The following is a 26,483-nucleotide window of genomic DNA, read 5'->3' as shown; positions in this document are numbered from 1 at the left end:
TAAATCTTATTAGCATAAACATAAGTGCAACTTTGAGCTGTTGATGATGCTCAAAGTTTAGATACAGAGACCCCAAATTTGCTATGGTATAAGTTCAGATTGTCTTCTTTTTTTCTATCAGACTGTCTTCTACTGTATTCTAACTTTCCTCCAAACGGTTCAATGGGCTACCATAGACCTCAGTGGCAGAAGAAGAAGAAAAAGGAGAAGGAGAAAAGAAAACAGATTAGATAGATGCCTATGCACCTTTGGTGCCTGGCCCTAAATGAACAATAGTTTATTATACATTAACTAAGATTCATTAAAAATCCCAGGACACTTCTCGAAAAGAGTAGGGGTGTAACCCTGGTGTCCTGGCCAAATTCCCCCCATTGGCCTTTATCAATCATGGCTTTCTAATAATCCCCATCCGTTAATTGGTTCTATCACTCCACTCTCTCCTCTCCACCAGTAGCTGGTGTGTGGTGAGCATACTGGCGCCCTATGGCTGCCTTCACATCATCCAGGTGGATGCTGCACACTGGTGGTGGTTGAGGAGAGTCCCCTGTTCACTGTGCAAAGCTCTTTAACAAAATGTAACGTTCAAGATTCATAAATGCTGTAATTTTTGTTCATTGTTAGTTTATGATACCTAATGGCTAACCTAATGTTACCTATAATGATAACGTATTGAACCTTGATGTAAAGTGTTACCATCTATTCCTTTGCTGCGCTGAAAAAAAAAACAAAAACAAAAAAAAAAACATATACCTGACAGCATTTGTGTGTGTGTGTGTACAGCTTTGTGAAGGGATTTAAGTGTAATTCTTGTATTATTGTTCAAACTTTAGGGGAAAATGAAATGTTTTGTCTCAGTGGAAACCATCTAGATATCAGTCAAACAAACAGTCATAACAACAGCAACAAGACAGTAAACATATCTTTTTAACCACACAATAATTTTAATAATTTTATAATTATATTTATTTATCACACATTATACATTTTTGCACATATACAGTGAAATTCTTTTTTTCACATATTAAAACCATGGTGTCCATCTGACTTGGCATGAGCCAAGGAATCAGATTATTTTTTACCCCTAAACCTTACGAAAAACTTTAAATCTTATTAGCATAAACATAAGTGCAACTTTGAGCTGTTGATGATGCTCAAAGTTTAGATACAGAGACCCCAAATTTGCTATGGTATAAGTTCAGACTGTCTTCTTTTTTTCTATCAGACTGTCTTCTACTGTATTCTAACTTTCCTCCAAACGATAATTTACGCATTAATACCTGACACAACAATTAACAGGAAAATACCCGAATTTGGAATTTGGAATACTTTGTTCTGTCTCTCTTTATTTTCTTTGCCCTTTTCTAAGTTTGAAACCAACTATTCCAGACAACTGTTAAAGGAAATGGAAATATCAGACATTCAGTGGAATGGGCTTTCGGCATATGCCACGAGTTTCATTTGAATTCATTTGTTTGTTGACTGCATATTTGACTGACTGTCAATGAAACTTTTATTTTATTTGATCAGATGTCACTGAAATGGTGGCTTGGATATTTTAAAACCCCACATTGAAAGAAAATGCTTTTTTTAATTTTCTTTTTTTTACTGTATGACCATGTTATCTCTCTAAAAAAATCTAATAAATTAAAAGTTTAAAAGTCATGGAATCAAATTTATAAAGAAATCAGTCCATCATCGTCTGTATTTTTTTCACTGATTTCTTTTCACTCTTTCCAGCTAATATAATCAGGTGCCCTTCAGTACACAGTCAAAAGTTACAGATGTATTGGTAACACCTTATTTTAAAGTGTCCGTGTTGCAGGTTACATGTTACTATTATTAATTACTATAGTAATGACAATAACAATATGTAAGTACAAGATAATCTACTAAATAATTACTCAGTAGTTACATGTACAGTTCATTTGCATTACTTAGTAATTACCCATGTAAATCCACAGTAACATGAACACTGTAAAATAAAGTGTGACCGATATATTTACTGATTAGCCTAAAACCATGGCATGTGTCATTTAATATGAAATAATTTTCATTTTGTACAATAGGAGTGTCATACTAATCCAAATACTCAGGGTACAGGCAAAAGTCTATAAGAAACGCTCAGTACTTTACCATGTGGTCAGATTTAGACAATAACACAGACAGACACATATTCACAGAGAGGTACAGTGGATAGACTAATGTCCATCTGGAAATGTGTTAACTGCAGTCTAAACAACTGTAAATTAAAACAAAGGTTAACTCACTCTTGGTTTCTTTGTTGCTTACTTTCCATCTCTTTTGCACACACTCAATCAATTACTACCACATTCCTGCTGTTCAGTGGTAATTAGAGCAGATCAGATCAGAACAAAGAGATCACTGGTCACTTGTCATCATACCTGTCATTGTGTACCAATATCACACTACCGCACATTATTAAATATACCTCAGTAAGCTAACTCTCTGCATTAATTTACTTTAGTGCCTCACATTACTTAATTTTCCCTTAGTAAGCCTACTCTATACATCAGTCTACTTCATCATCTCACCTCACTTAAAGGTGCACTATATATATGAAATCAAGACCTCTCACATTAAAATGAAGACTCCAGTCATATCAGTAACCTTATAAAACCTGTAACCTGTTTTATTCTACATGGAGAGGGTCCGCACATGGGGGCTGCCATGTTAGAATCACATGACCAGCCGAAAACTACTTGCTTAATCTCTGTAACCTTCCTGTTATTTGACACTTTCATTGATTAAAGTAATCATGGCTGAGTGTAAATACTAAATTTCTACAATTGCATCTGAAAATGAATACTATTGCTCCATCCAAGCCACAAGGTGTCAGTGTAAGTCCAAAATGACACAAAGTCAAAAGTTAGAGTGCACCTTTAAAATGTACTTTTTGGGTAATTTATGACCATTTACTGGTGTTATAAATAGTTTTTGGTACTGTAACCAAAGTTTGTGTCAAGAACATTTAATCAAACAAAAATAAAAACTTTTGATTTTACAATTAATTGCTTTAATATGATTTGGTAATATTAAAAATAGGTTTAATTATACACTGAAAACATGCCGTGTCTGTCTGTTGAATGAATAAACAAATAAATAAATAGTCACAATTATAAAGATTTGTTATATGTGTATGCATGTTTCTGTGTGTTTACTTGTGTTTCAGCTTCTCAGGAGCTGCAATTGACCCTTGACCTCTCCCTACCCTGCAGGTGCGTACTGTGAAGGTGAATGGGGTCATTCCTACTACCTTCTTTGCTTCTGTAATTACTAAACAGTTTACCATTCATATACTAGTCTCATTCACAAGCGGGAGAGAGAGAGAGAGAGAGAGAGAGAGAGAGAGAGAGAGAGAGAGAGAGAGAGAATACAAGGAGAGAGAAAGAGAGAGAGAAAGAGAGAGAGATGCTGGTTCACTTCACTTGTTAGCTCTGTGCGTCACTTGCGCATAGGCTACCGTCTTTAGACTGCCGTAGATGGCAGACGGCTCAGTCTCATGCGGCCAGCGGGGCGGGTCGAGGGGTGGAGCTGCTCCCGGTGTATATACAGCAATTTCCAAGTTGGTCTGAGAGAATGAAAGTCCCGTGTCTGAGAGCCACTTCACCTAAAACAACTTTAATCCGAGCGTGAGAACGGGGGAAATCAAAACACCGGAGTTCATTCACTGCATTGGTGCAAGGGAATTATTTTATTCATTAACTCCAGGAAAAGCCCATTTAGACTTCAGCTTGATCTCAAAGTCGGGATTCGTCTAAAAATAAAACTATATTCTTACCTATCTACTTTAAATAGTGTATATTTGTTTTAAATTATTGTAGTATTTTAAAGTTTTCTTCTAGCTACATGACGCAAGGTGTCACAGTACAATAGGCTTGAAGGACGTTTGACAGAGACTTGTGCATGGACTCGGTACCCGTGTTTTGCTCCGTTTGGATCGTAGAGAAATTGTGCGTGAGTACGTTACCGAGTATTATCGCTGTGCGGGACTTCCACACTAGAGGCGCCGCCTTTGCCCTCAGCACACACACACACACACACACACACACACACACACACACACACACACACACACACCCCCCAACAGGTGCCAGAGAGAGCCCACACACTTCCTACTGAGTATTCGAGTACAGGCAGAGGATCATCCAGGACTTTACCTTGCACCGAGTTGGATTTATAAAGAAGATTTGTCCGTGTGACAGGATGATGGATGCATGAGGGCGCGCGGAGATCAATACACTAATTAACCAATACCCTCTGAGCGCACGTGCAGATCAGCTCCACTGGATGTGTATAACCGCATCTCTATCACCAGGTGGCTTTTCAAGTGTGTCTCTTTATGCGCTTGTCTCTCGTTTGCGTACATGCGCGCATAAGGTGTTTTAGGAGCGATCAAACAAAAGCGCAGAGCGGTCAGAGCGACAGTTCAGGATATTCAGTGAAGGATTAATTTAAACTTTGATTTGCTGCGGAATCGTCTGGATCGGCACTCAAAATTCGCGTCCCTAAACAGAAGAGAATACAGAAACCCTAAATGGGATCTGTTCTGGATTGAATTAAAATGTGTTTCCCTTTGTAAAGAAAAGGGGGGGGGATCATTCCAGTCGGAGGAGATTACAAGTGTCTTTTTTCCTCAAAGACAATTGTACTTCAAATAGCATTTGTAGTGACAAGCTCGTGTGACTCCTCTCTTTTATGAAATTCAAACTCCTGCACTGGTGCAACCGTTTCCCACCAGGAATTTTGTTTGTATAATCAGAACTTGAGGAAGCAGCGGTGATGTTTGTGTTGAAAGCCGTTGTGTGTTTTGGAGCGGTGCTTTGTGCAGTGTTTGGTGGGGCTGGGGCTCAGTCGTGCCCGTCTCAGTGCTCCTGCAGCGGGACAGCGGTGGACTGCCACGGTCAGAGACTGCGGAGCGTGCCGCGGAACATTCCCCGCAACACTGAACGACTGTGAGTGCGCATAAACACATTACATGACCAACATTAACAATGTGCATTTGTTATAGGCTGCCCCACAAAACAATTCAATTAATGATAGAATTATAATTATTAAATGAAACAATTAATTAAACATACCAATTACATTAATTCATAACCAACACGTTACATTGTTACTACATAATTGCCTAAAATAGTTCATTACTATAGTTATGGCAAATACAAAGTGCATTTATTGTAAGCTGCTCCAAAATTAATGACATATTTATTAGCCTATTATTATTAACCAGTACCTAAAACACAGTAAAATCAGTAGTGAAATGTAAAGTGTGCCCAGGCTTTCTTTTGAAGTGCTGTCATTAGAAAAAAACCAGAGTCTCCTTTTCTATTCCACTAACGCATGTCACTATCTGTCTGTTACATTAATTGTCTCTCTGGAGTGGGATTCATAAATTAAACTGGCATGAAGTTTAAACACAACCTGCTCTGTTCATGGTCTCTGCTTCGGAGGAACACTGTTTTGCCACCAAAGACGCAGTTAAAATTTTTCCTTATTTGAACTATTAGAAGTTCAGTCACTCCTGGCTATTTTTGTGTGTTAAAACTCTAGAATTGACTCCAATGATTGAATGTTGTATAATAACTTACCTACACAATTATTTATTTTTTTGGCTGGGTAGCTGCAAGGAGCTGTCATAGAGTCTGAAATGGGAGTGCATGAAACGTAGGTTTCAATGGCTATACATGACACCAGCGTTAATTGGTGAAGATTGCTGAACCCTGACAGGAATTCAATTAGAAACCTGCTAAGAGCTTACCCACAGTCTAGCACATACTTAAGCAATGATAAAATTTAGCCAAGTATATTGCATGATAATGCAGGCAGTTTAACAAATGAATATATCCTATAACTGCAATCCAACATGCAGTTTGTAAAATCCATCACTGGTGGCCATTAAGTGACAAAGAAAAATTCGTTCATAGCCTCATTTACCACTTAATAGCCTAAATTAGACTTCTTAATTATTCACAGTTTTAACCCCTCTCTTCTTTCCACAGTGACCTGAATGCAAATAATCTGACTAAAATCACGAAGGCAGATTTTGCGGGACTGCGGAACCTCAGAGTTCTGTAAGTATTGAAGAACTAGTTTTCTTGATTTGTTTTTCTGCAAAAAGATAAATAAAAATAATACAAAATACAACAACCACGAAATATGTATTTTGTGAAAGTGTATTTAAAGTCAACATATGAGGCAATGTATGCCCTTTATAGTGAAAAATGTACAGACCTGGAACAAACAGTGTTTTCAATTAAAAGATAAACAAATTGGGTGAGTGCAAGAGATTTTTTATCCATCATTATTGTACAGCTTATTTTGCAAAGTTGTAAATGTGGAATTTAGGATTTCATATACATTTATGCCACTCATTGTGCAGATTTAGTCCTGTCATCTTGTGAACACATCGAGCCCTGATGGGTCCATTATTACAATAGATTAATGCCGGTGAAAGCATCGTCATAACAAATGCCTTGACTTGTCATGGAATACATCGTTCCGGATTTCAGTGGAAGTTAAACACTTGTAGTATACACACTCAAACACGGAACAAGTTTGAATGGTGAAGCTTAACTAGGCAGTAAGCCTATGATTCTCAAAACATACAAAGACATACAAAGATATAAATTCTCAAAAATTATTGCGTTATTGGAATGTGGAGTGTCTGTCTCTATCTGTCTTCCTATCTACTTCTCTGTCTGTGTGTGAGGTTGTGTGAGAGAGAGGGAGATTTTGTGAATGTAAAGTGAGTGAGATGGAATGTGTGGGTGTGAATGTATGTGTGAGAGACATATAGAGAGCCCATGTAAGAACAGGTTTTCCCTCCCATTTGGAGGGTAGAATTTCAGCTGAAAACTTTCACTCTGTCTGTCTTTTCCTTTTCTTTTACTTTTCCTTTCCTTCACAGACACACTCTTTTTTGTTTATAACCCTTTCTCTCTCTCACTCACTTATTTTCCTATCTCACTTGCTGGGACGAAAGGCAGCACTGAATTGAACATCACTGAGCTTTTCAAAACTGCCAACATGTATTCTTGGCATTTTACATTATGAATGTATGACTTCACATGTTACACATGTTGACCTGGGTATCTGTGATGTTGTAAAGAAAATGGCGCAGTTAAATATGTTTTTTTTTTAAAACATAGTCTATATATAGATATTGTATTAAGAATGGTGTTGAAAGCACTTTTTTTACAGTGGTTTTATAATGAGAGGGGCGTCTCAGATCTTGAGATAACTTGTGAAAGGGTATTTGTAAAAATGTGGTTTGCAGGCAGTAAAATGTAAAGAGCACTTTAGAAGTTCTCTACGGCAGCAAATCCTGAAGCCAAAATACACATTAATATTATCTGTTTTAATCATTGAAATTCAAGCAATGAGTGACTTATCTTTCTTTTGGTTTCTCTCTTGCTTTCTCTCTCTCTATCTCTATCATTCCTTCTCTTAGGCAGTTGATGGAGAACAAGATTAGTTCTATAGAGAGAGGGGCATTTCAGGACCTGAAAGAGCTGGAAAGACTGTAAGTGACTAACACACATGCACACAAAACACAAGATATGCTGCACTAGCCTGTAGGGCAAAAAGTCAACAGTGTATTCGTAAGTGAGTGTGTTTGGGTTTACTGTATGCATTAACAGAGTGACCTGCTGAGTACAACTGCAAAATGACATTACAAAATCGAGTGTGTGTATTCATATATTAATGATGGACATTGTATGTTGTGGGCGTGTATGTGCGTTGTGGTCAGGATTTGATGGAGTAACATTTTTGTCTGATAGCCAACCTGCCTAAGGAGAACACACACACACACACACACACACACACACATATACACACACACACATCCCTTTAAGTGAATGACACTGGAAGCTGGAGCAAAAACTGGAATTATGCTCTTAAGGACCCCCACCGGAATGACACATCAGTATAATTATAATTATGAGCCCTAATTTTTGCTGCTTTAGGATTACAATTAATAATGTTTATTGTGAAGTACTGTATGTATCATACAATGTATGAAGGCCATATCAATCTTTAATTCCTCACAAAACCAGATTTCTTTCATCAGTGGACCCCAAACACTGGCTGGTTTCACAGACAAGGCTTGCTGTTCTAGGATCAGGTTTACTGTCTGCTGATTTATAACCAGTATTCTCACTCTCAGATGATTGACTGTCAATTACCATCTCTTAATGGTGACTGGCAGGTGTTCAGTTTATATGCCAAACCCAATAGAACTGGCATTTAGAGCCACACTGTGTGAGGCTCAGTCAATCACCTGCCATATGCGTCCATTTTTTTTGCTAGTCATTACCTTTTAATTTGGTGAGGATAGGTTTATTAACTCCGTCAAATTATTTTCAAAAACCTTTCAAAACCCAGCTGTACCACAAAAGCCTTTTGCCAACTCTGTCTTGTGAAAAACGTATATAATTCTCAAACAGGCAGTGGCGTTGGTTTCATTTGAACAAATAAATAAAGTCTTTTAAAACCCTCCTTTGTTCCGTTGTTCATAATTCTTCAACAATGGGGCAATCATGGAGAGGTAAGCAATATGCATTGCTGCTTAAACTGACAAGTTTCATTTACATTAGAGAAGTTTGGTTGTTTATTTTCACATTTTTACTATGTATGAGTGAAAGTTTTGCTTTACTTTGCAATATTGCTAGAACATTCATCCTCTGGATTTCATGTATAATACCTTAAAATATTAATTGCAGTAATGTTGATATTGTAAAGCTACATATCTCCCCTGTCCCCCCAAATACTGTGCCTGTGTGCATTAGTATGACACAAACTTTACTTTTAAAGAGCAGTTGTGTCAGAAGAATGTGGCTCTGAATGCTAACTAACGAAAGAGTCAATGACATTAACTGTAATTGCACCTTTGTGCAGTAACATATAGCTCATAAAGCCAGTGTTTTCAGCAGAGAACAGCTAAATTGTAATAACTTGTAATAATAGCGGAACTTGCTTTTGGAGTAAATTGTGCAGTGTTGGCATAACTGAAGGGTTTTCGAGCGAATGGTGGCAATGAATAGGTCTTTTTAGTGATAAGTGTAGGGATAGAGGAGCTAGCAGCAGCACTGAATAGCACAGCTAAAGTCAGTGTGTAAGATCAGTCCCACTGTGCCGGTACAAAAGCAGGAGTCTAATGCTGGAGGGTGACTGCATAGCTGAGAGGATTAGAACGCACAGGCATTATAATGCCCTTACCAAAGGCCCTTCATAAATATGTGTGAGTGTGTGTGTGTGTGTGTGTGTGTGTGTGTATATGCGTATTGGAGATGCATTTAGGTATTGGGTGTGACGACCCCCTGTAGGGAGGAAAAGTGGAGACTCTGTTCCATATATGACCCCCCTTACTTCACTCATACTCACACACACACACGCACATGCACACACACATGCACACGTATGCACAAACACCCCTCATCACGGTTTGCTAGCCATGAGTAATGCAGTCAGGTATAAAGTAAGCCTATGGAGAAAGACTTGAGCAAACGAGCGATATTTTTTTCCCCATTCATTTTAATACTTCTTTCTTTTGTTTGTCCCTCACACCAGTAGTTCTTAACTGATGGGTCAGATCTGTTCTTATTGCAGACAGCAGGCAAAAAACATGCTAAATGCACATTATAAAATGCGACTAATCATTTAATCATCCATTGTTAGAATAGCTAAATAAATATACTTATCAACTTTTAAAAGGGAAGAGAAAACGCTTCCCAAATCTTTTAGTGGACTTCAAAGGCTGTGTGTCCATTTAAACTCTATGGTATTATGGTGCAAATTCATCAATCAAGTTAGCTAAAATAGACAAATGGCAACTTAGGCAGGTTGTGTGATATGCCCCCTTCTGCAAAAACCATGAACAAAGCTATGCAAATGTATGGGGTCACTTCCAACGAGGATAAACATGGTTTGTTTTTGTTTTTTTTGTTTTTTTTGGTGAATTGGCAGCAGAGATTAATATTATTTCAGTTATTAACATAACATAATTATTAAATTTGAGTGTTTAGTTAAGAGGGACATTTTTCAGCAAGCCACTTGATAAGCTGCATTATCTGACTGTCTCAGAAGCGGAGGCACCTTCGCCACCCGGACTGAGCCGAGTGCGCCACCATGAGGAATTAGAGAGTATTGGGATTGGGCATGCCAAATTGGGGAGAAAAAGGAGTCAAATTATGAAAAAAAAAAAAAAAAAAGAAGAAGAACTTGTGTACAATAAAATGTTTGGTATTGTGTTGGGTTGCCACTTCATGTAAAATATAAAATTTTGGTTCAAGCAAATCCTTTCGAGATTTATGTCCTCTTTTATCTTTCCATTCCCTCAGTCATTTTCTTTCTTTCCTTCATATAGCTGGCTTGTTTTAGCCTGTCTTTTTCTTTCTTTTGTGATTTCTTTACAGACACACACAGTGTTGGACTGGTTTAGCCGTTAGCTAATGTGGGATGGACTGAGACTGAGTATATTCATGATCACTGATTTCGAAACTAAGCTATGAACCTCTTTCTCTTTCGCTTTTGAGATGTATGTGATTGGCAGGTCAATACTTGTTGATCATGTCTGCTTTAAACCCACACAGAGTATATCACAATACAGCTGTGTGTGTGTGTGTGTGTGTGTGTGTGTGTGTGTGTGTGTGTGTGTGTGTGTGTGTGTGTGTGTGACTGTGCAAACACCATTCACACTAACTTTGAATTCATTCTTTCCTCTGTTCAGTCTTGTTGCTTGTTTTTTGGCATTAAAAGTCAACTCACTGTATGGCCCTCCTGGAAATGACTGTGAGTGTGTGTGTGTGTGTGTGTATGTAAAAGTTAAAATGAGTCTTGCTGTGTGCATTTCTATCATTTCTAAGTGTGTGTGTCTGTGTGTACTCATCTATTTTAAGGGTCGATCTTATTCCCTTTAAGCAGTGTGTGTGTGTGTGTGTGTGTGTGTGCTTTGTGTGTGTGTGTGTGTGTCTTTTTGTGTTTCTGCAGTGGGGTCCACAGAGAAAGCTGTCCTCTGTGCCTGAGTGAAACACGTGGGCATTTCTGCAGTGTGCAGCACTATGTGCCTCGTTATTATTTCATCATTCATTAAATATTTAAATGGAATGATGTAACCCCAGAAGCTGAACGATGATGTCATGGGCTGCTGTGCTTGAGTGTGTGAATGTGTGCTTGAGAGAGTGTGTCAAAGAAAGTTAGAGTGAAAAGCAGAGTGGGAGAGGAAGAGCTTGATGGGTTCCTACTCTGTGCAGGCAGAGTTCACTTACGAACTTGTGCTGATTGAGTTGTGTATGTGTGAAGGCTGCATGATTATGACAAAAAAAAAAATCATAATTGTCGATTACTTCCCTAGATATTATAAATCACATTATTGATGTTGACTAACAGAACTTATAGCGAAATCTAGCGAATCCAAAACAATTCCAAATTACCAGCGTATGTTTCTTCTTCTTCACTTTGGTTCCAAAACTTATATTTGAGTGTTAGGTGTTATTTATTCAGCAAACATTTTTGTGTACTACCACGATCAGACTGCTTGAAACTTGCTTAATAGCAGGCCCACACAGAATTCTGTAGAACTCTGAACTCTGCAGAACTCTGTAGAAAGCTCAGCAGATTTCTGAAGACCTAGAATGCCAGTCATTCGCAAAGTTCTTCAAAGGTCTTTAGCTACCAATAAGTAGTGCAGTAGTCTTAGCCCCATTTAACAAATTTTACCATTTTATTTTTTGTAATTAATTTTTTTATTGATTCTTACACTAAATAAAGAAAAGCAAAAACATATATACATAGAATCAACATTTAAACCCCACAACCCCCCCTCCCCCTCCCAATCCCCAACCCTGCCCTGACCCCCAACAAACATCCCTGTGGTTACAGATGAGTATATACACCAAAAAAAGCAAAAAACACACAAACAGAAATATATATATATATATATATATATATATATATATATATATATATATATATATATAATCATACACATTTAAAACTATACTACTCTCTCCACCGCCCCACACCGAGAGCCCTCCAAAAACTCAAAATAGTTGCCCCATTTCGCAACAAACAAATCCAAGTTACTCCATCTTCCAAATGACACCTCCTCAAAAGACTCCACCCTCCCCATCTCTGTGCACCAATCCTGAAATGGGGGTGATCCAGCTGACCTTCAACCCCTCAAAATAATCTGCCTGGCAATCATCACACTGGATAGAGACCCAGTGAGGTGTCTATTCCCCACATCGATGTCGCCCCATCGCCCAAAACACAGAGTCTGGGGCAAAACGAAACCCAAGTGCCCAAAACATCACACACAAAACTCTGAACCTTCAACCAGAATTCCTGGATCTCAACACACAACCAAAAAACATGGGCCGTGTCTCCATCCTCCGATTGGCATCGCCAACAGGTGGGTGTGTCTTTAAGACCAAGCCTATACAATCTAGAAGGGGTCCAATAAAATCTATGTAAAATCTTGAATTGCACAAGGCGCACCCCCGCATCTTCAGATGCAGACCCAACGCCCTCCAGAATCCTAGCCCACACTCCCCCCTCCAACACCAAGCAGAAATCCCCCTACCATAATCTCTTGATAGAAGTTAAAGCTCCGTCCCCAGACTCTGAATTAGCAGGGAGTAATACACTGATGCCTCATGACCTTTTCCAAAAGCAGTAATCACCATTCCCAGAGTATCTGCCGCTTTAGGGGGGTGTATGCTACTCCCAAAAATAGTACAGAGCAGGTGGTGCAGCTGTAAATACCTATAAAACTGAGATTTGGGAATCCCAAAATGTTGAACCAAATTTTCAAAAGATCTCAGCACTCCACTCTCATATAGGTCACCGAGCATATTAACCTCCCTCACAATCCACTCTGGTCAGAAAGGGGACTTACTAATAAATAATTTTGGGTTCTGCCATATGCTTGAGGCAACATTTAAATAAATGTCCGAATTAAACACTCTGGACACTTTTGTCCATACTGAGTGCAAATGCGAGATAACGGGGTGTAACTTAACTTCTCCAATTAGTTTGATAGAAAGGCTTTGCAATGGTGAAATAGGGGCAAGAACTTCCTGTTCAATACAAAACCAGGGAGGGGCTCTCTCAGGTGGAAGCTACCAATGAGCCAAATGCCTGAGACCGAATGCATCTGGGATGCTTACCATTCCAAATGAAGGACTTCGCTATACTATCAGATTGCTTGAAATAAGAGAGGGGGACATCTACAGGGAGAGATTGCAGCAGGTAGTTAAATTTGGAATACAATTCATTTTAATAACATTAACCTTCCCAATCATAGATAAATGTAATGAAGCCGACCTGCACACATCGCTCGAAAAACTTTTTATTAAGGGGTCAAAATTAACTCTAACTAAATCAGACAAATTTGCTGGGAATAAAATGCCCAAATACTTAATGCCCTGTTGGGGCCACTGGAAGGCGCCCGGTTGAAAAGCCGTTACTGGGCAGTATGCTGTCAGAGCCAAAGCTTCAGATTTGGACCAACTGACTCTGTATCCCGAGAACTTAGAAAAGGAATTAATAATTCTATGGAGGCAAGGCATAGATCTAATGGGGTTGGAGACGAATAATAAAACATCATCTGCGTAAAGCAAAATCTTATGCACCACACCTCCCACCACCACCCCTGGAAAATCATCTTCCCTTCTTATCGCGGCTGCTAATGGTTCCAGGGCAAAACAGAACAATAATGGGGAAAGAGGGCAACCCTGCCGGGTGCCCCTATCCAGAGTAAAATAATCTGAAATTAATCCATTTGTTTGTACCCCCCACTACCGGGTGTCTATAAAGTAACTTAACCCTTTAAAGCCTGAGCCCAAAATTCCGAAAATTCCATTCTGTGCCAGAATATGACATTCATATCCATATTCATATTACATTCATATTCATATAACATCACACACCCGAACTGTATATACCATATTGAAGAGAAGAACTTGGGCTTTCAAATGATATGTAAATATATGTATGATTATTTAAGGCTAATCGTCCTTTATCAATAAGATTTCACACAGCAATTTTTACAAAAATATTCTCCGGCCACCATACTTCATAAGACAACTGCATTTTCAACCATTTTAATTACAAGCTAGAGGGAAACTTAGAGTGTATGAAATATACATAATTTTGTGGGCAATGTAGAATAGCAGACAGATTAGAAATATAATCTATTGTTTAAAAGTTATGACCATTCTAGTGATTAGTGGGAAAACGGAATAAAACAAACATTTAGAATGTTAAGATACATTTCACATGACCACTCCTCAAATACTCCTTTCGAGCACCTGTTATAATAAATTGAGATTGCATCTGAAATTGAAGGACACAAACACTGAAATATACATTTTATGTGTTCAGTAAAACACACACTTTATTTAATTTGAACATTAGAATTACACACGAATTACACAGCAAAAAATACACAATCAAACTTTCGAACTATCTACAGTAAATACATTTTTAATAAAGTGTGCAGGAACAGAATATATATCTATCTGTAGAACTATCTACAGTAAATACATTTTTAATAAAGTGTGCAGGAACAGAATATATATAAATTCATAAATACTCAACAACTGCAATACCTGTGGAGAGAAGAGAGGGAAAAAAGAGGGGAGGGGGAGGACAACAACACCAGTAAACACAGCCCAACCTAGGCCTCTTCGTGAAACTGGTCACACTCAGCTGAGTGCCAAGACTGAAAACAGTTCCTATCGCGAACCAAGCAAAGTCATTTGCCATTACATTCCGGCGTGCAACGAGCTACTTTAGTTTTATTTTCAGTCCTACTTTTCTGATAGCATAGCCAACATCTCTTAGAGGACTCTTCAAATTTAGGGACATGGGCTGTGTGGAGTGATGACGAAGGAGGGACTACAGGCTTTAGTGTATGCATAGGGAAACTTGCGTGAATATCGATACCTCCCAGCTGATGAGCCAGGTTTTCTCTGAAATCTGTCTGGGTTAAGTTCACTGGTCTATGCTCATCCCCTGGTGCCGCATGAATGTGTTGCCATTCCTTAAACAATATGAAACTATTGACGACGGCAATGTCTATGAAGTGGAAAAAAATGAGTCTTCCACCACTTCTGAGTTTTTTTGTAGGACGTCGTAAGATTTTATCATTTGGTCTGACCTATCAACGCCCATGTTTTTCTTATAAATGCTGATGACAGTGGGCTGGAGGGCTATTTCTTTTGTCCAGTCGCCATCATTTTTTACAAACCTAGTAATTTCGGGTGACACCATGCGAGAAGCAGATGTGTGAAACACGAGCTCTGTGCACTTTGCTGTTTTTTTTTTTTTAATTATTTTCATGTTATAACCAGTGAGATTCGATACACCCAGTTACATATTTGTTCTTTGAGGTAAACATGGCAAAGAAGTCAAAATCCTTTGGCTCTGGAGACATTAAAGGACACTTACGTACTCAAGATGAAACCTCTGGCGGCCCTACGAGCCGGGGACTCGATTTGGATGGCACGTCGGGAGATGAAATTCAGCATCAACTGTCCAACATCTCAGTGATGCTGACGAAGGTTGTTGCTGACTTGGAGGATCTCACTGTAATACGTCGATCGATTACGGCGATGGAAGCAAAGTTCTCTGAGTTGGTTACAAGAGTGACAGAAGTTGAGAAACGAATTGATTGTTTGGAATCATCGGAAAGGGAATTATCCGTTAATCCGCCCGCGACCAAAATATTCGTGGGAAAAGTCTTGGAAAAACTGGAAGATTTGGAAAATAGGAGCCGAAGGAATAACATACGAATTGTTGGAATTCCTGAGCATGAAGTAGGCAGAGATATTGTGAAATTCCTGGACGAGTTCTTCCCGAGTCTGCTCGACATAACAGGCCATAAACTGGAAATTGAGCGAACTCACAGAGTCCCGGCTCGCAGATCTGCTGAGGGAGACAGGCCCCGATCAATTCTGGCCAAATCTCTGAGATTATCCGATAAAGATCTTGTGTTGCGCGAGGCGAGGAGCAAAGGAAAGCTTTCTTGGAAGAATCACAATATTTTCTTGTTCCCGGACTTTGTGAATGCGACAAGAGAGAAACGGGATCGGTTCAAGGAATGTAAGAAACTCTTACATCAACAGAATATCGCTTTTGCACTGATGTTTCCGGCCAAACTAAGAATAGAAACGAAGGATGGTCACAGGGTATTTATGTGTCCAAAGCAAGCACTGTCTTTTATAAAAACAATGGGTGAGTAAGCCATTTGGGGTTTTTCATGTAGCTCCAGAGTGGATTAACTCGATGTACTTACTCTGGCTGTCCGAGGAAGCTGGGTGCCTTTTTTGTTTCTTTTTGCATTGGCTCCGCCTAGAGGCTGGAGTTTGTTTTGTGGCATGACTCCTTCAAGAAACTTTTGCATGGACGGATGATCGCTTTTACATTGAAGTTCCCGGCCAGTTTGAGAATGGATACTAAGAATGACTGCAAAATATCTTTATGCCTACACAAAGGATGTCTTTTATAAAGTTGACAGACTGAGTAAGTCATGGTGTATTTTTGTTATGCAGCCTCCGAGTGAATAATACACACTTGATCATTCGAGGCACCGGGATGCCTGTTTTTTTTTTTTTTTTTTTTTTGCTGGTTCTGCCTAGTGGTTGGAGTTTGTTTTGTGGAATAACACTGCTTCGGTACAGTTATGGATGAATCTGTTCGTTCTTTTGCTTATGCCTCCTGTTGACTGGAGTTTGTTTTTGTGGAGTATTTTCACGGGACATTGGAGTGATTACGTCATCTGCTGCACTCATAACAGCCGGCTCACAGAACAATTGTTTGTGTGTCCGAGGAAACTGAACGGCTTTATATCAGCTGGAGTTTGTTTTGTGGAGGAACACACCTTCAAGACAGTTCTGTGAATGAATCTACACGTTCTTCCTGTTTATTCTGCCTATTGGCTGGGGTCTGTTTTTACAAAGTATTTTCTGTTATGTAATTTTGCCTCACAAAATTTGTGCAGAAGCACCGGACTTGAGCATTCCAATGGCAAAGTTGTCGCGGGGGCTCTCGCATGCGCACATGGACCTTTTGAGTTTAGAGGGATTGACGCCGGTTGGCGCTGTCGTGTGCGGGGTTAATGCGTAAGTTTTTCTTTTTTCTGTTTGTTTTGTTCGGGGGGAAGTTCGGGGTTTGATTGTTGCAATAATGTTTGAATGTGGTCTGTATAATCTTGTTTTTGACACACGATTTATTTTTTCTATTATATCAAAATGTCAAATGCTATTATGAGTAGGTTATCTCTCTCCACATGGAATGCGAATGGATTGGGGCACCTCATAAAAAGAAGGAAAGTTATTTCTTTTCTTAAGCGTAAAAAATATGATATAGTGTTTCTTCAAGAGACGCATCTTTCCCCGCAGGAAGCTGAAAAAATTGGGAAGATATGGGGTGGACATGTTTTCTTTAGCGCTGGCTCAAGTAAGAGCAGAGGGGTTATTATACTGATAAATAAACATCTACAATTCAAATTTCTCAACCAGATTAAAGATAATATAGGAAGAGTCATTATTGTTTTAGCAGAAATTCAGGGGCAAAAATTTACGGACCTAACGCTGATGATCAGGGCTTTTTATAGATCTTGAAGGGATGTTGCAAGCCGCTGGCACCACTCATGATATAATATTGGGAGGAAACTTTAATCTATTGATGGACTCAATCCTTGATTATAGTGAAGCAAAAGTGTGTAAGCCCCCTAGAGCAACAGTGATGCTTCACAGGATGTGTAAAAATCATGGTCTTACAGATATCTGGAGACTTTTGAACCCATCTGGGAGGGACTATACATTTTTTTCATCAGTCCATAAGATTTATTCAAGAATAGATTTTTTTTTTTTATATCTAAGTCCCTCATTTCATCTGTTGTCGATTGCTCAATTGGAAACATCTTAGTCTCAGATCACGCCCTGGTGAGTTTAGAGATGTCGCCACATACGGAGAAAAAGAAATCATACAGCTGGCACTTTAATGTATCCCTTTTGCAAAATCCTGATTTCCAACAAATGTTAAAGGCTGAAATCAATGTTTATATGGAGATCAACTGGTCCTCAGCATCCTCTGTGGGCGTGGCTTGGGAGGCACTTAAGGCGGTTCTTAGGGGTCGGATCATACAGTATGCCTCATTCACCAAAAAATCCAAAGCACGAGAACTCGTGGAGTTGGAAGAGAATATTAAAAGTGCAGAGGCAGAGCTGAAGCACCGAATGTCGTCTAATGGTCTCAGAGAATTGACCCGTTTGAAATAAGATATAATTAATTAATATCATGTGGTCAGTGGCGAATGATCAGACTCCGGTCGCTGCCATCTCACTTGATGCCGAAAAGGCATTTGATATGGTAGAATGGGATTATGTTTTTAAGATGCTGGAAATATTCGGGTTCGGAAATACTTTTATTGGGTGGATTAAGTTACTTTATAGACACCCTGTAGCGGCGGTACAAACAAATGGATTAATTTCAGATTATTTTACTCTGGATAGGGGCACCCGGCAGGGTTTCCCTCTTTCCCCATTATTGTTCTGTCTTGCCCTGGAACCATTAGCAGCCGTGATAAGAAAGGAGGATGATTTTCCAGGGGTGGTGGCGGGAGGTGTGGCGCATAAGCTTTTACTTTACGCAGATGATATTTTATTATTCGTCTCCGACCCCACTAGATCTATGCCTTGCCTCCACAGAATTAATAATTCCTTTTCTAAATTTTCAGGATATAGAGTTAATTGGTCTAAATCCGAAGCTTTGGCTCTGACAGCATACTGCCTGGTAACGGCTTTTCAACCAGGCACCTTTCAATGGCCCCAATAGGGCATTAAGTATTTGGCCATTTTATTCCCAGCAAAATTATGTGATTTAGTCAGAGTTCATTTTGACCCTTTAATAAAAAGTTTTTCGAGTGATGTGGGCAGGTGGGCTTCATTACATTTATCGATGATTGGAAAGGTTAATGTTATTAAAATGAATTGTATTCCAAAATCCAACTACCTGCTACAATCTCTCCCTGTAGATGTCCCCCTCTCTTATTATAAGCAATTTTTTTTTTTTTTTTTTGGGGGGGGGATTTTTCCCCTTTTTCTCCCAATTTGGAATGCCCAATTCCCAATGCGCTCTAATTCCTCGTGGTCGCATAGTGATTCACTTCAGTCTGGGTGGCGGAGGACGAATCCCAGTTGCCTCCGCGTCTGAGACAGTCAACCCTCGCATTGTATCACGTGGCTTGTTGAGCGCGTTGCCACGGAGACATAGCGCGTGTGGAGGCTTCACGCCATCCACCGTGGCAACCACGCTCAATTCACCACGCGCCCCACCGAGAACAAACCACATTATAGTGACCACGAGGAGGTTACCCCATGTGACTCTACCCTCCCTAGCAACCGGGCCAATTTGGTTGCTTAGGAGATCTGGGATTCGAACTACCGAACTAGCGAACTCCAGGGGTGGTAGCCAGCGTATTTTACTACTGAGCTACCCAGGCCCCTATTACAAGCAATTTGATAGTATAGCGAAGTCCTTCATTTGGAATGGAAAGCATCTCAGGTTACATTTCAACAAGTTACATAGACCAATTGACAAAGGTGGGCTAGGCCTACCCAAGATTTTGTTTTATTATTATGCATTCAGTCTCAGACATTAGGTCATTGGACACTTCCACCTGAGAGAGCCCCTCCCTGGTTTGGAATTGAACAGAATGTTATTGCCCCTATTTTACTATTACAAAGCCTTTCTATTAAACTAATTGGAGAAGTTAAGTCGCACCCCGTTATCTCGAATCTGCACACGCTATGGTCAAAAGTGTCCAGAGTGTTCAATTCAGACATTTATTTAAATGTTGCCTCGAGCTTATGGCTAAACCCAAAGTTGCATATTGGTGAGTCCCTTTTCTGCTGGTCGAAGTGGATTGTGAGGGGTGTTAATACACTTGGTGACCTATATGAGAGTGGTGGGTTGATATCGTTTGAACATTTGGTCCAACATTTCAGGATTCCTAGATCTCAGTTCTTCAGGTACTTACAGCTGCGCCACCTGCTCTGTACTATTTTTGGGAGAAGCATACACCCTCCTAAAAGGGCAGATACTCTAGAAGTGGTGATAACTGCTTTTGGAAAAGGTCATGAGGCATCAATGTATTACTCCCTGTTAATTCAGAGTCTGGGGGATGGAGCTTCAACTTCTCTCAAGAGATTATGGGAGAGAGATTTAAATTTGGTATTGGAGGAGGGAGTGTGGGCTAAGATTCTAAAAAATGTCAAGTCTGCATCTAGAGATTCAAGGCTGCGTCTGATACAATTTAAGATTTTGAATCGATTATATTGGACCCCCTCTAGATTGTATAGACTTGGTCTTTTTTTGGGGGGGGAGGGGGGGGATTTTTCCCCTTTTTCTCCCAATTTGGAATGCCCAATTCCCAATGCGCTCTAAGTCCTCGTGGTCGCATAGTGATTCGCTTCAGTCCGGGTGGCGGAGGACGAATCCCAGCTGCCTCCGCGTCTGAGACAGTCAACCCTCGCATCTTATCACATGGCTTGTTGAGCGCGTTGCCACGGAGACATAGCGCGTGTGGAGGCTTCATGCCATCCACCGTGGCAACCACACTCAATTCATCATGCGCCCCACCGAGAACAAACTACATTATAGCGACCACGAGGAGGTTACCCCATGTGACTCTACCTTCCCTAGCAACCGGGCCAATTTGGTTGCTTAGGAGACCTGGCTGGAGTCACTCAGCATGCCCTAGTGAACTAGCGAACTCCAGGGGTGGTAGCCAGCGTATTTTACCACTGAGCTACCCAGGCCCCCAATATAGACTTGGTCTTAAAGACACACCCACCTGTTGGCGATGCCAGTCAGAAGACTGGGACATAACCCATGTTTTTTGGGGATGTGTTAAAATACAGGATTACTGGTTGAAGATTCAGGGATTTATGTGTGATGTATTGGACGCACGGTTTTCATTTTGCCCCAGACTCTGCATTCTGGGTGATGGGGAGGTCATTAATTTTGGGGATAGTCACTTGAGAGGTTGGGTCCTGGCCGGAGTTATGGTGGCGAGGAGATAATCCTCAGGGGGTTGAAGATGGCTTGGACACCCTCGTTTCGTGAGTGGTGCGGGGAGATGAGTGAGGTTGCGGCATTTGAGGAGGCGAATTTCAGAAGGTTGGGAAAGTGGGATTTGTTTAATAGGAAGTGGGGTGGATATTTGGATTTCTTGGAGGGTTCTCGGGGAGGGGCAGTGGAGAGGGATTTTTGATTTTAAATTTTTAGTTTGATGTGTATGTGCACTCTTGTTTTTTGAAAGTATTATTTTAGTTTGTTTCAAATTTTTTGTTATAATTGTAAGAGACCACTGTAATGCGTGTTTGTGTCGGGGGGGGGGGGTGGGGGGGGTTCGGGGGGAGGGGTTTTAATTTATATAACTAATTCCGTATTTTTTGTTGTGTTTATTGGTTTTTGTGTATGGAATCAATAAAAATTTTAATAACAGACCTAGTAATTTCGGTTGAGCCATTCGCATTGTGGAAATTGGAGAGGCATGTAACTGCACGTGTGTCCTTCCACTGAATTACAAGTATATTCCCCTCAATCCTACACCACCTAATATCCCCACAAACTGTCTTGCGTTCCCATCTTTTGATGTCTTTAAATTCTGCAGGAAACAGTTTACGATTCGCCCTGCATGTCCCACAGGCATAAGTTCCCATTTCTAACAACTTAACCATAAGAGCTGAGGACGTGTAAAAGTTGTCAAACCAAACATTGTGGCCCTGGTCTTTGAATGGCTGCAGTAACGATTCAACTACTTTGGTGGCCAAGTCAGTGACACGTTCATCATGACTATCTGTGTAAACATTAAAGTCAAGAGTTTACCCCAAGTCTGATGTTGCAATTACCCATAATTTAAAACCCCACCGAGTTGGCTTGCCCTTCATGTATTGTTTAAATCCTGACCGAGCTTTAGACTTGACCATACGTTCATCTGCTGCGAGATTTTGGTTAGGCTGAAAGAGCTGCTGGCAGTTTTGTTTGAGGTGGTCCATAAGATAATGCAACTTCCTAAGGTGATCCTGATTACCCTCTGTGGTAGGGTCTACAACATGTAGAGCTGCTAAAAGAGCCTTGTAGCGGTCACACGACATAAATCCCCTCACCCACGAGCCCTGAAGTGACTTGGTTCCCCAGTGACGATGGGAATCAGGGAGAATTGAAAACCCCATGTAAATGAGCAACAAAGAAATTTGTCAAATTCATCAGGGGTCACCTCCATTCAAGCTCCTTGGTAGCTGGAATATGACAGACAGTTTAGGATGAGCTCCCACCCCTGACAGTTTGTAAAGCTGCATATCTCAGCAGCAATAGCCTGAGTAAACATCATATTGGAGGTTGACCGCACAGCCTGATGCACGCTACCAAAGTCAATACCGAATGGACGGCTAGGCTTAAATGGGAGAGGTTTTGGTGCCTGTGAATCGATGTCAGAGTACGAGGGATAAGAAACAGAGTCAATGAAGCATTTATGCATTCTAGCTGGCTTGGGACCTGTGTGAGAATGGCTAGCCATACCCAAAATAATAAGAGTAACAGTGTTAGTGTTACTGTGAGTATCAGTCATATGAGAAATAGAAACAAACAATACATACACATTCATACATACCCAGTTGATGGTCTTGGCTGGTGATCAGGTTCCTCATCTCCTCATGGTCCGGGTCTTCCTGCAGTAGTTCCTGGTCCAGCAGATCTTCCTCCTGTGTGCTCATGCCCTCATGAGTCATGTCCTCCTCTGCTATGAACCTAAGCTCATCAGCAGTCAGCAGCCTCCACCTCTTGAGGGTGCAAAGCAGGGAGCCATAGTCTCTATCCATCTATACAACAGAAAAAAAAGTACAACAATTTGTAGCCAGCAGTGTGTTCTTCACAAATCCATACACTGAATAGTCACCAAAGGCTTGCAGACTAACCAGAATGTCCAACTGCAGACAGCCCTCTCACACTTTCCTTGTGAACAGGAAGCTACACACAACCTAAAATCATGTCTGCGTGATGGATGGGTATGGCTATCTGCTAAATTATAGAAAGATATCTAAAAAAAATTTTTTATTACATGGAAAATCAACAAGCTAGATAACTTATCTAACTAGCAGGCCAGTTTCCAGGCAAGTCTGAACAGCGTCTGCTCTCTGCCTCACATTACTTCAGGCGGATTTTTCACAAGTGACAAAATTGGCCAAATAAGTTATTGATATTTAGCTAAAAATGTACATAGTATTGCTAGCTAATGTTTATTTATCGTTTCACAGAAATGTGCTTAAAAATAGAGGCTAGCTGCCTGTCTGATGAACGCCGACGGTCATGTCATTTTTTTCCAGAAATAACTAGAGTTACTCCTACAAATAAATGCTTTGTAACTAAAACGTTTTGACTTTCAATAGAAAATATTGACAACACATGTTAAATAACTTGTCTTACCTCAAAAGATTGCCTCAGTTTTCAATTTGAAGCAGTAAGTCCAACACTGGAAATAATCTCCCGGTGTATCCTCTCTGACTTCGCTGAGGCAAATGGAGGATGACGCGGATGATGATATATTTATTATTCATGCCCAGTAACCCCTTAACCAATCATATGTGCTTTTAGCTTATATTGTCATGAGTATCTGGCAGTTTTCAGAAATAAAATCGGTGATTGGACGGCAAAGATACTGAGACAAGAACCATGGGAATAATTGTTCCCAAATTTGGACGCTCCGGCTGGTAAGGTATGGTAATCCATCAAATAAAATTATTCCCGAACCCTTATATTTCCAAAACCTTAAAAAGATAATCCCATTCTACCATATCAAACACCTTTTCGGCGTCAAGTGAGATGGCCACGACCGGAGTCTGATCATTCGCCACTGACCACATAATATTGATGAAAGGCCTAATGTTATCAGAAGAGCTGTGGCCCCAAATAAAACCCACCTGATCTGTATGTATAAGAGATGTCATAACTTTACGTAATCGGTTAGCCAGAATTTTTGACAACATATTAACGTCTTGCTGGATCAGGGAAATTGGACTGTAACTCTTACACTCGCTTGGATCTTTGTCCTTTTTAAAAATCAGACTGATCCGAGCTCGTGTCATGGTTGGTGGAAGCTTTCCATTCTTTAATGATTCCATATAAACTTCTAAAAAAAGTGTCCAGTTCTGTAGCATAAGATCAAAAAAATTAAATGGCAAAACCATCTGGCCCTGGAGCCTTGCCTGTAGACAAGGCCTTAATTACCTCGCCAAGCTCCTCCAAGGTTATCTCAGAATCAAGAGAATTTTTTGTCAATTTAGGGAGTTCTAATGGTTCCACAAAGTTTCTAATGTCTTCATCATTAGACGAAGATGTGGAACTATAGAGATCAAGATAGAATTCTTTAAAAGCATTATTAATATCAATGGCTGAGGTAAATAAGTATTTCACCACCAGCAGATTTCACTGAGGGAATGGAAGAAAAAGACTCTCTCTGCTTTATATATCTAGCCAAAAGCTTCCCTGCTTTGTCCCCCGACTCAAAGTATGACTGTCTTACCCTGAAAACTCCACCTTCCGTGACAAAATAGTATTATATCTGTATTTCAATCGGGTCAATTATCTGAGGCCATCAGACGATATTCGGCGCTTCAGCTCTGCCTCGGCACTTTTAATATTCCCTTCCAACTCCACAAGTTCCCGTGCTTTGGATTTTTTGATGAATGAGGCATACTGTATGATCCGACCCCTAAGAACTGCCTTAAGTGCCACCCAAGCCATGCCAACAAAGGGATTCTGCAAAAGGGATACATTAAATTTTGCAAAAGGGATAGATTAAAGCACCAACTACATGATTTCTTCTCCATATATGGCATCACCTCTAAACTTACCAGGGCGTGATCTGAGACTAAAATGTTTCTAACTGAACAATCAACAACAGATGAAATGAGGGACTTAGATATACAGTATATATATAAAAAATCTATTCTAGAATAAATGTTATGGACTGATGAAAATAATTTATAGTCCCTACCAGATGGGTTCAAAAGTCTCCAAATATCTGTAAGACCAAAATTTTTTACACATCCTGTGAAGTGTCAATGTTGCTCTAGGGGGCTTACACACTTTTGCTTCGCTATGATCAAGGACTGAGTCCATCAAAAGATTAAAGTTTCCTCCCAATATTATATCATGAGGGGTGCCAGCGGCTTGCAACATCCCTTCAAGATCTATAAAAAGCCCTGATCATCAGTGTTAGGTGCGTAAATATTAACCAAATTCAACCTTTATATAATCTATAAAACAAACTCCAGCCAGTATGAGGCATAAGCACAAAGAGCATGTAGATTCATCCACATAACTGTCCCGAAGTTGTGCTCCTCCACAAAACAAGCTCCAGCCGCCAGGGCGGAACCAGTACAAAAAACAAAAAGGCCATTCAGTTTCCTCGGCCAGTCAAATGAATGTTCAGTGAGCCAGCCCATTCGGCTGTTACATGAGTGTAACACATGCCTTAATCACTCTAATGATTTGCAAGAAATATTCCACAAAACAAACTCCATCCAATAGGAGGCATAAGCAAAAAGAACATGCATATTCATCCACATACTGTCACAAAGGAGTGTTATTCCACAAAACAAACTCCAGCTGCTTGGCGGAACCAGCACAAAAAGAAACAAAAAAGGCGTTCAGTTTCCTTGGACAGTCAAGTGAATGTTCAGTGAGTCAGGCCTACTCGGCTGTTACACGAGAGCAACAAATGCCCTAATCACTCCAATGTTTGCAAGAAATATTCCACAAAACAAACTCCATCCAATAGGGGGCATAAGCACAAAGAACGTGCAGATACATCCACAAACTGTCCTGAAGGAGTGTTATTCCACAAAACAAACTCCAGCCACTAGGCCAACACAAAAAGAAACAAAGAAGGCGCCCAGTTTCCTCAGATGGTCAAGTGAATGTTCAGTGAGTCAGGTTCACTCGGCTGCATCAAGAGCATCACACAATGACTTACTCATTCCATTGACTTTATGAAGGACATCGCTTGCTGTGGGCATGTAAATATTTTGCGGCCATCCTTAGTATCTGTTCTCAATTTGGCTGGGAACATCAGTGCAAAAGTGACCTTCCATTGATGTAAGAGTTTCTTGCATTCCTTGAATCAATCACGTGTCTCTCTTGTCAAATTCGCAAAGTCTGGGAACAATGAAATGCTGTGATTCTTCCAAGAAAGACTTCCTTTACTCCTCGCCTCGCGTAACACAAGATCTTTATCGGATGATCTCAGAAATTTGGCCAGAATTGATCGGGCCTGTCTCCGTCTGTGGATCTCCAAGCCAGAACTCTGTGAGCTTGCTCGATTTCCAGCATATGGCCTGTTATATCGAGCAGACTCGGGAAGAGCTCGTCTAGGAATTTCACCATATCTT

The 26,483-nt window shown here is 40.2% G+C and overlaps 1 protein-coding gene across 3 annotated transcripts in view; it reads left to right on the top strand.

The window, feature by feature from the left end:
• Positions 1–3,623: 3,623 nt before the first annotated feature.
• Positions 3,624–26,483, top strand: part of LOC127444264 (slit homolog 2 protein-like) — a 199,330-nt gene continuing 176,470 nt past the window's right edge. For all 3 annotated transcript variants that reach the window (XM_051703541.1, XM_051703540.1, XM_051703539.1), the window contains exons 1-3: positions 3,624–4,973; positions 6,021–6,092; positions 7,472–7,543. In XM_051703541.1, coding sequence (XP_051559501.1) covers positions 4,801–4,973; positions 6,021–6,092; positions 7,472–7,543 — 317 coding nt within the window. In that variant the 5' untranslated portion in view covers positions 3,624–4,800. The remainder of the gene's footprint in view (positions 4,974–6,020; positions 6,093–7,471; positions 7,544–26,483) is intronic.

This window comes from Myxocyprinus asiaticus, chromosome 7 (assembly GCF_019703515.2).
Source record: "Myxocyprinus asiaticus isolate MX2 ecotype Aquarium Trade chromosome 7, UBuf_Myxa_2, whole genome shotgun sequence".
NCBI lineage: Eukaryota > Metazoa > Chordata > Actinopteri > Cypriniformes > Catostomidae > Myxocyprinus > Myxocyprinus asiaticus.
Note: the sequence above shows the minus strand (reverse complement) of the source record. Positions and strands in the feature narration are given on the sequence as shown.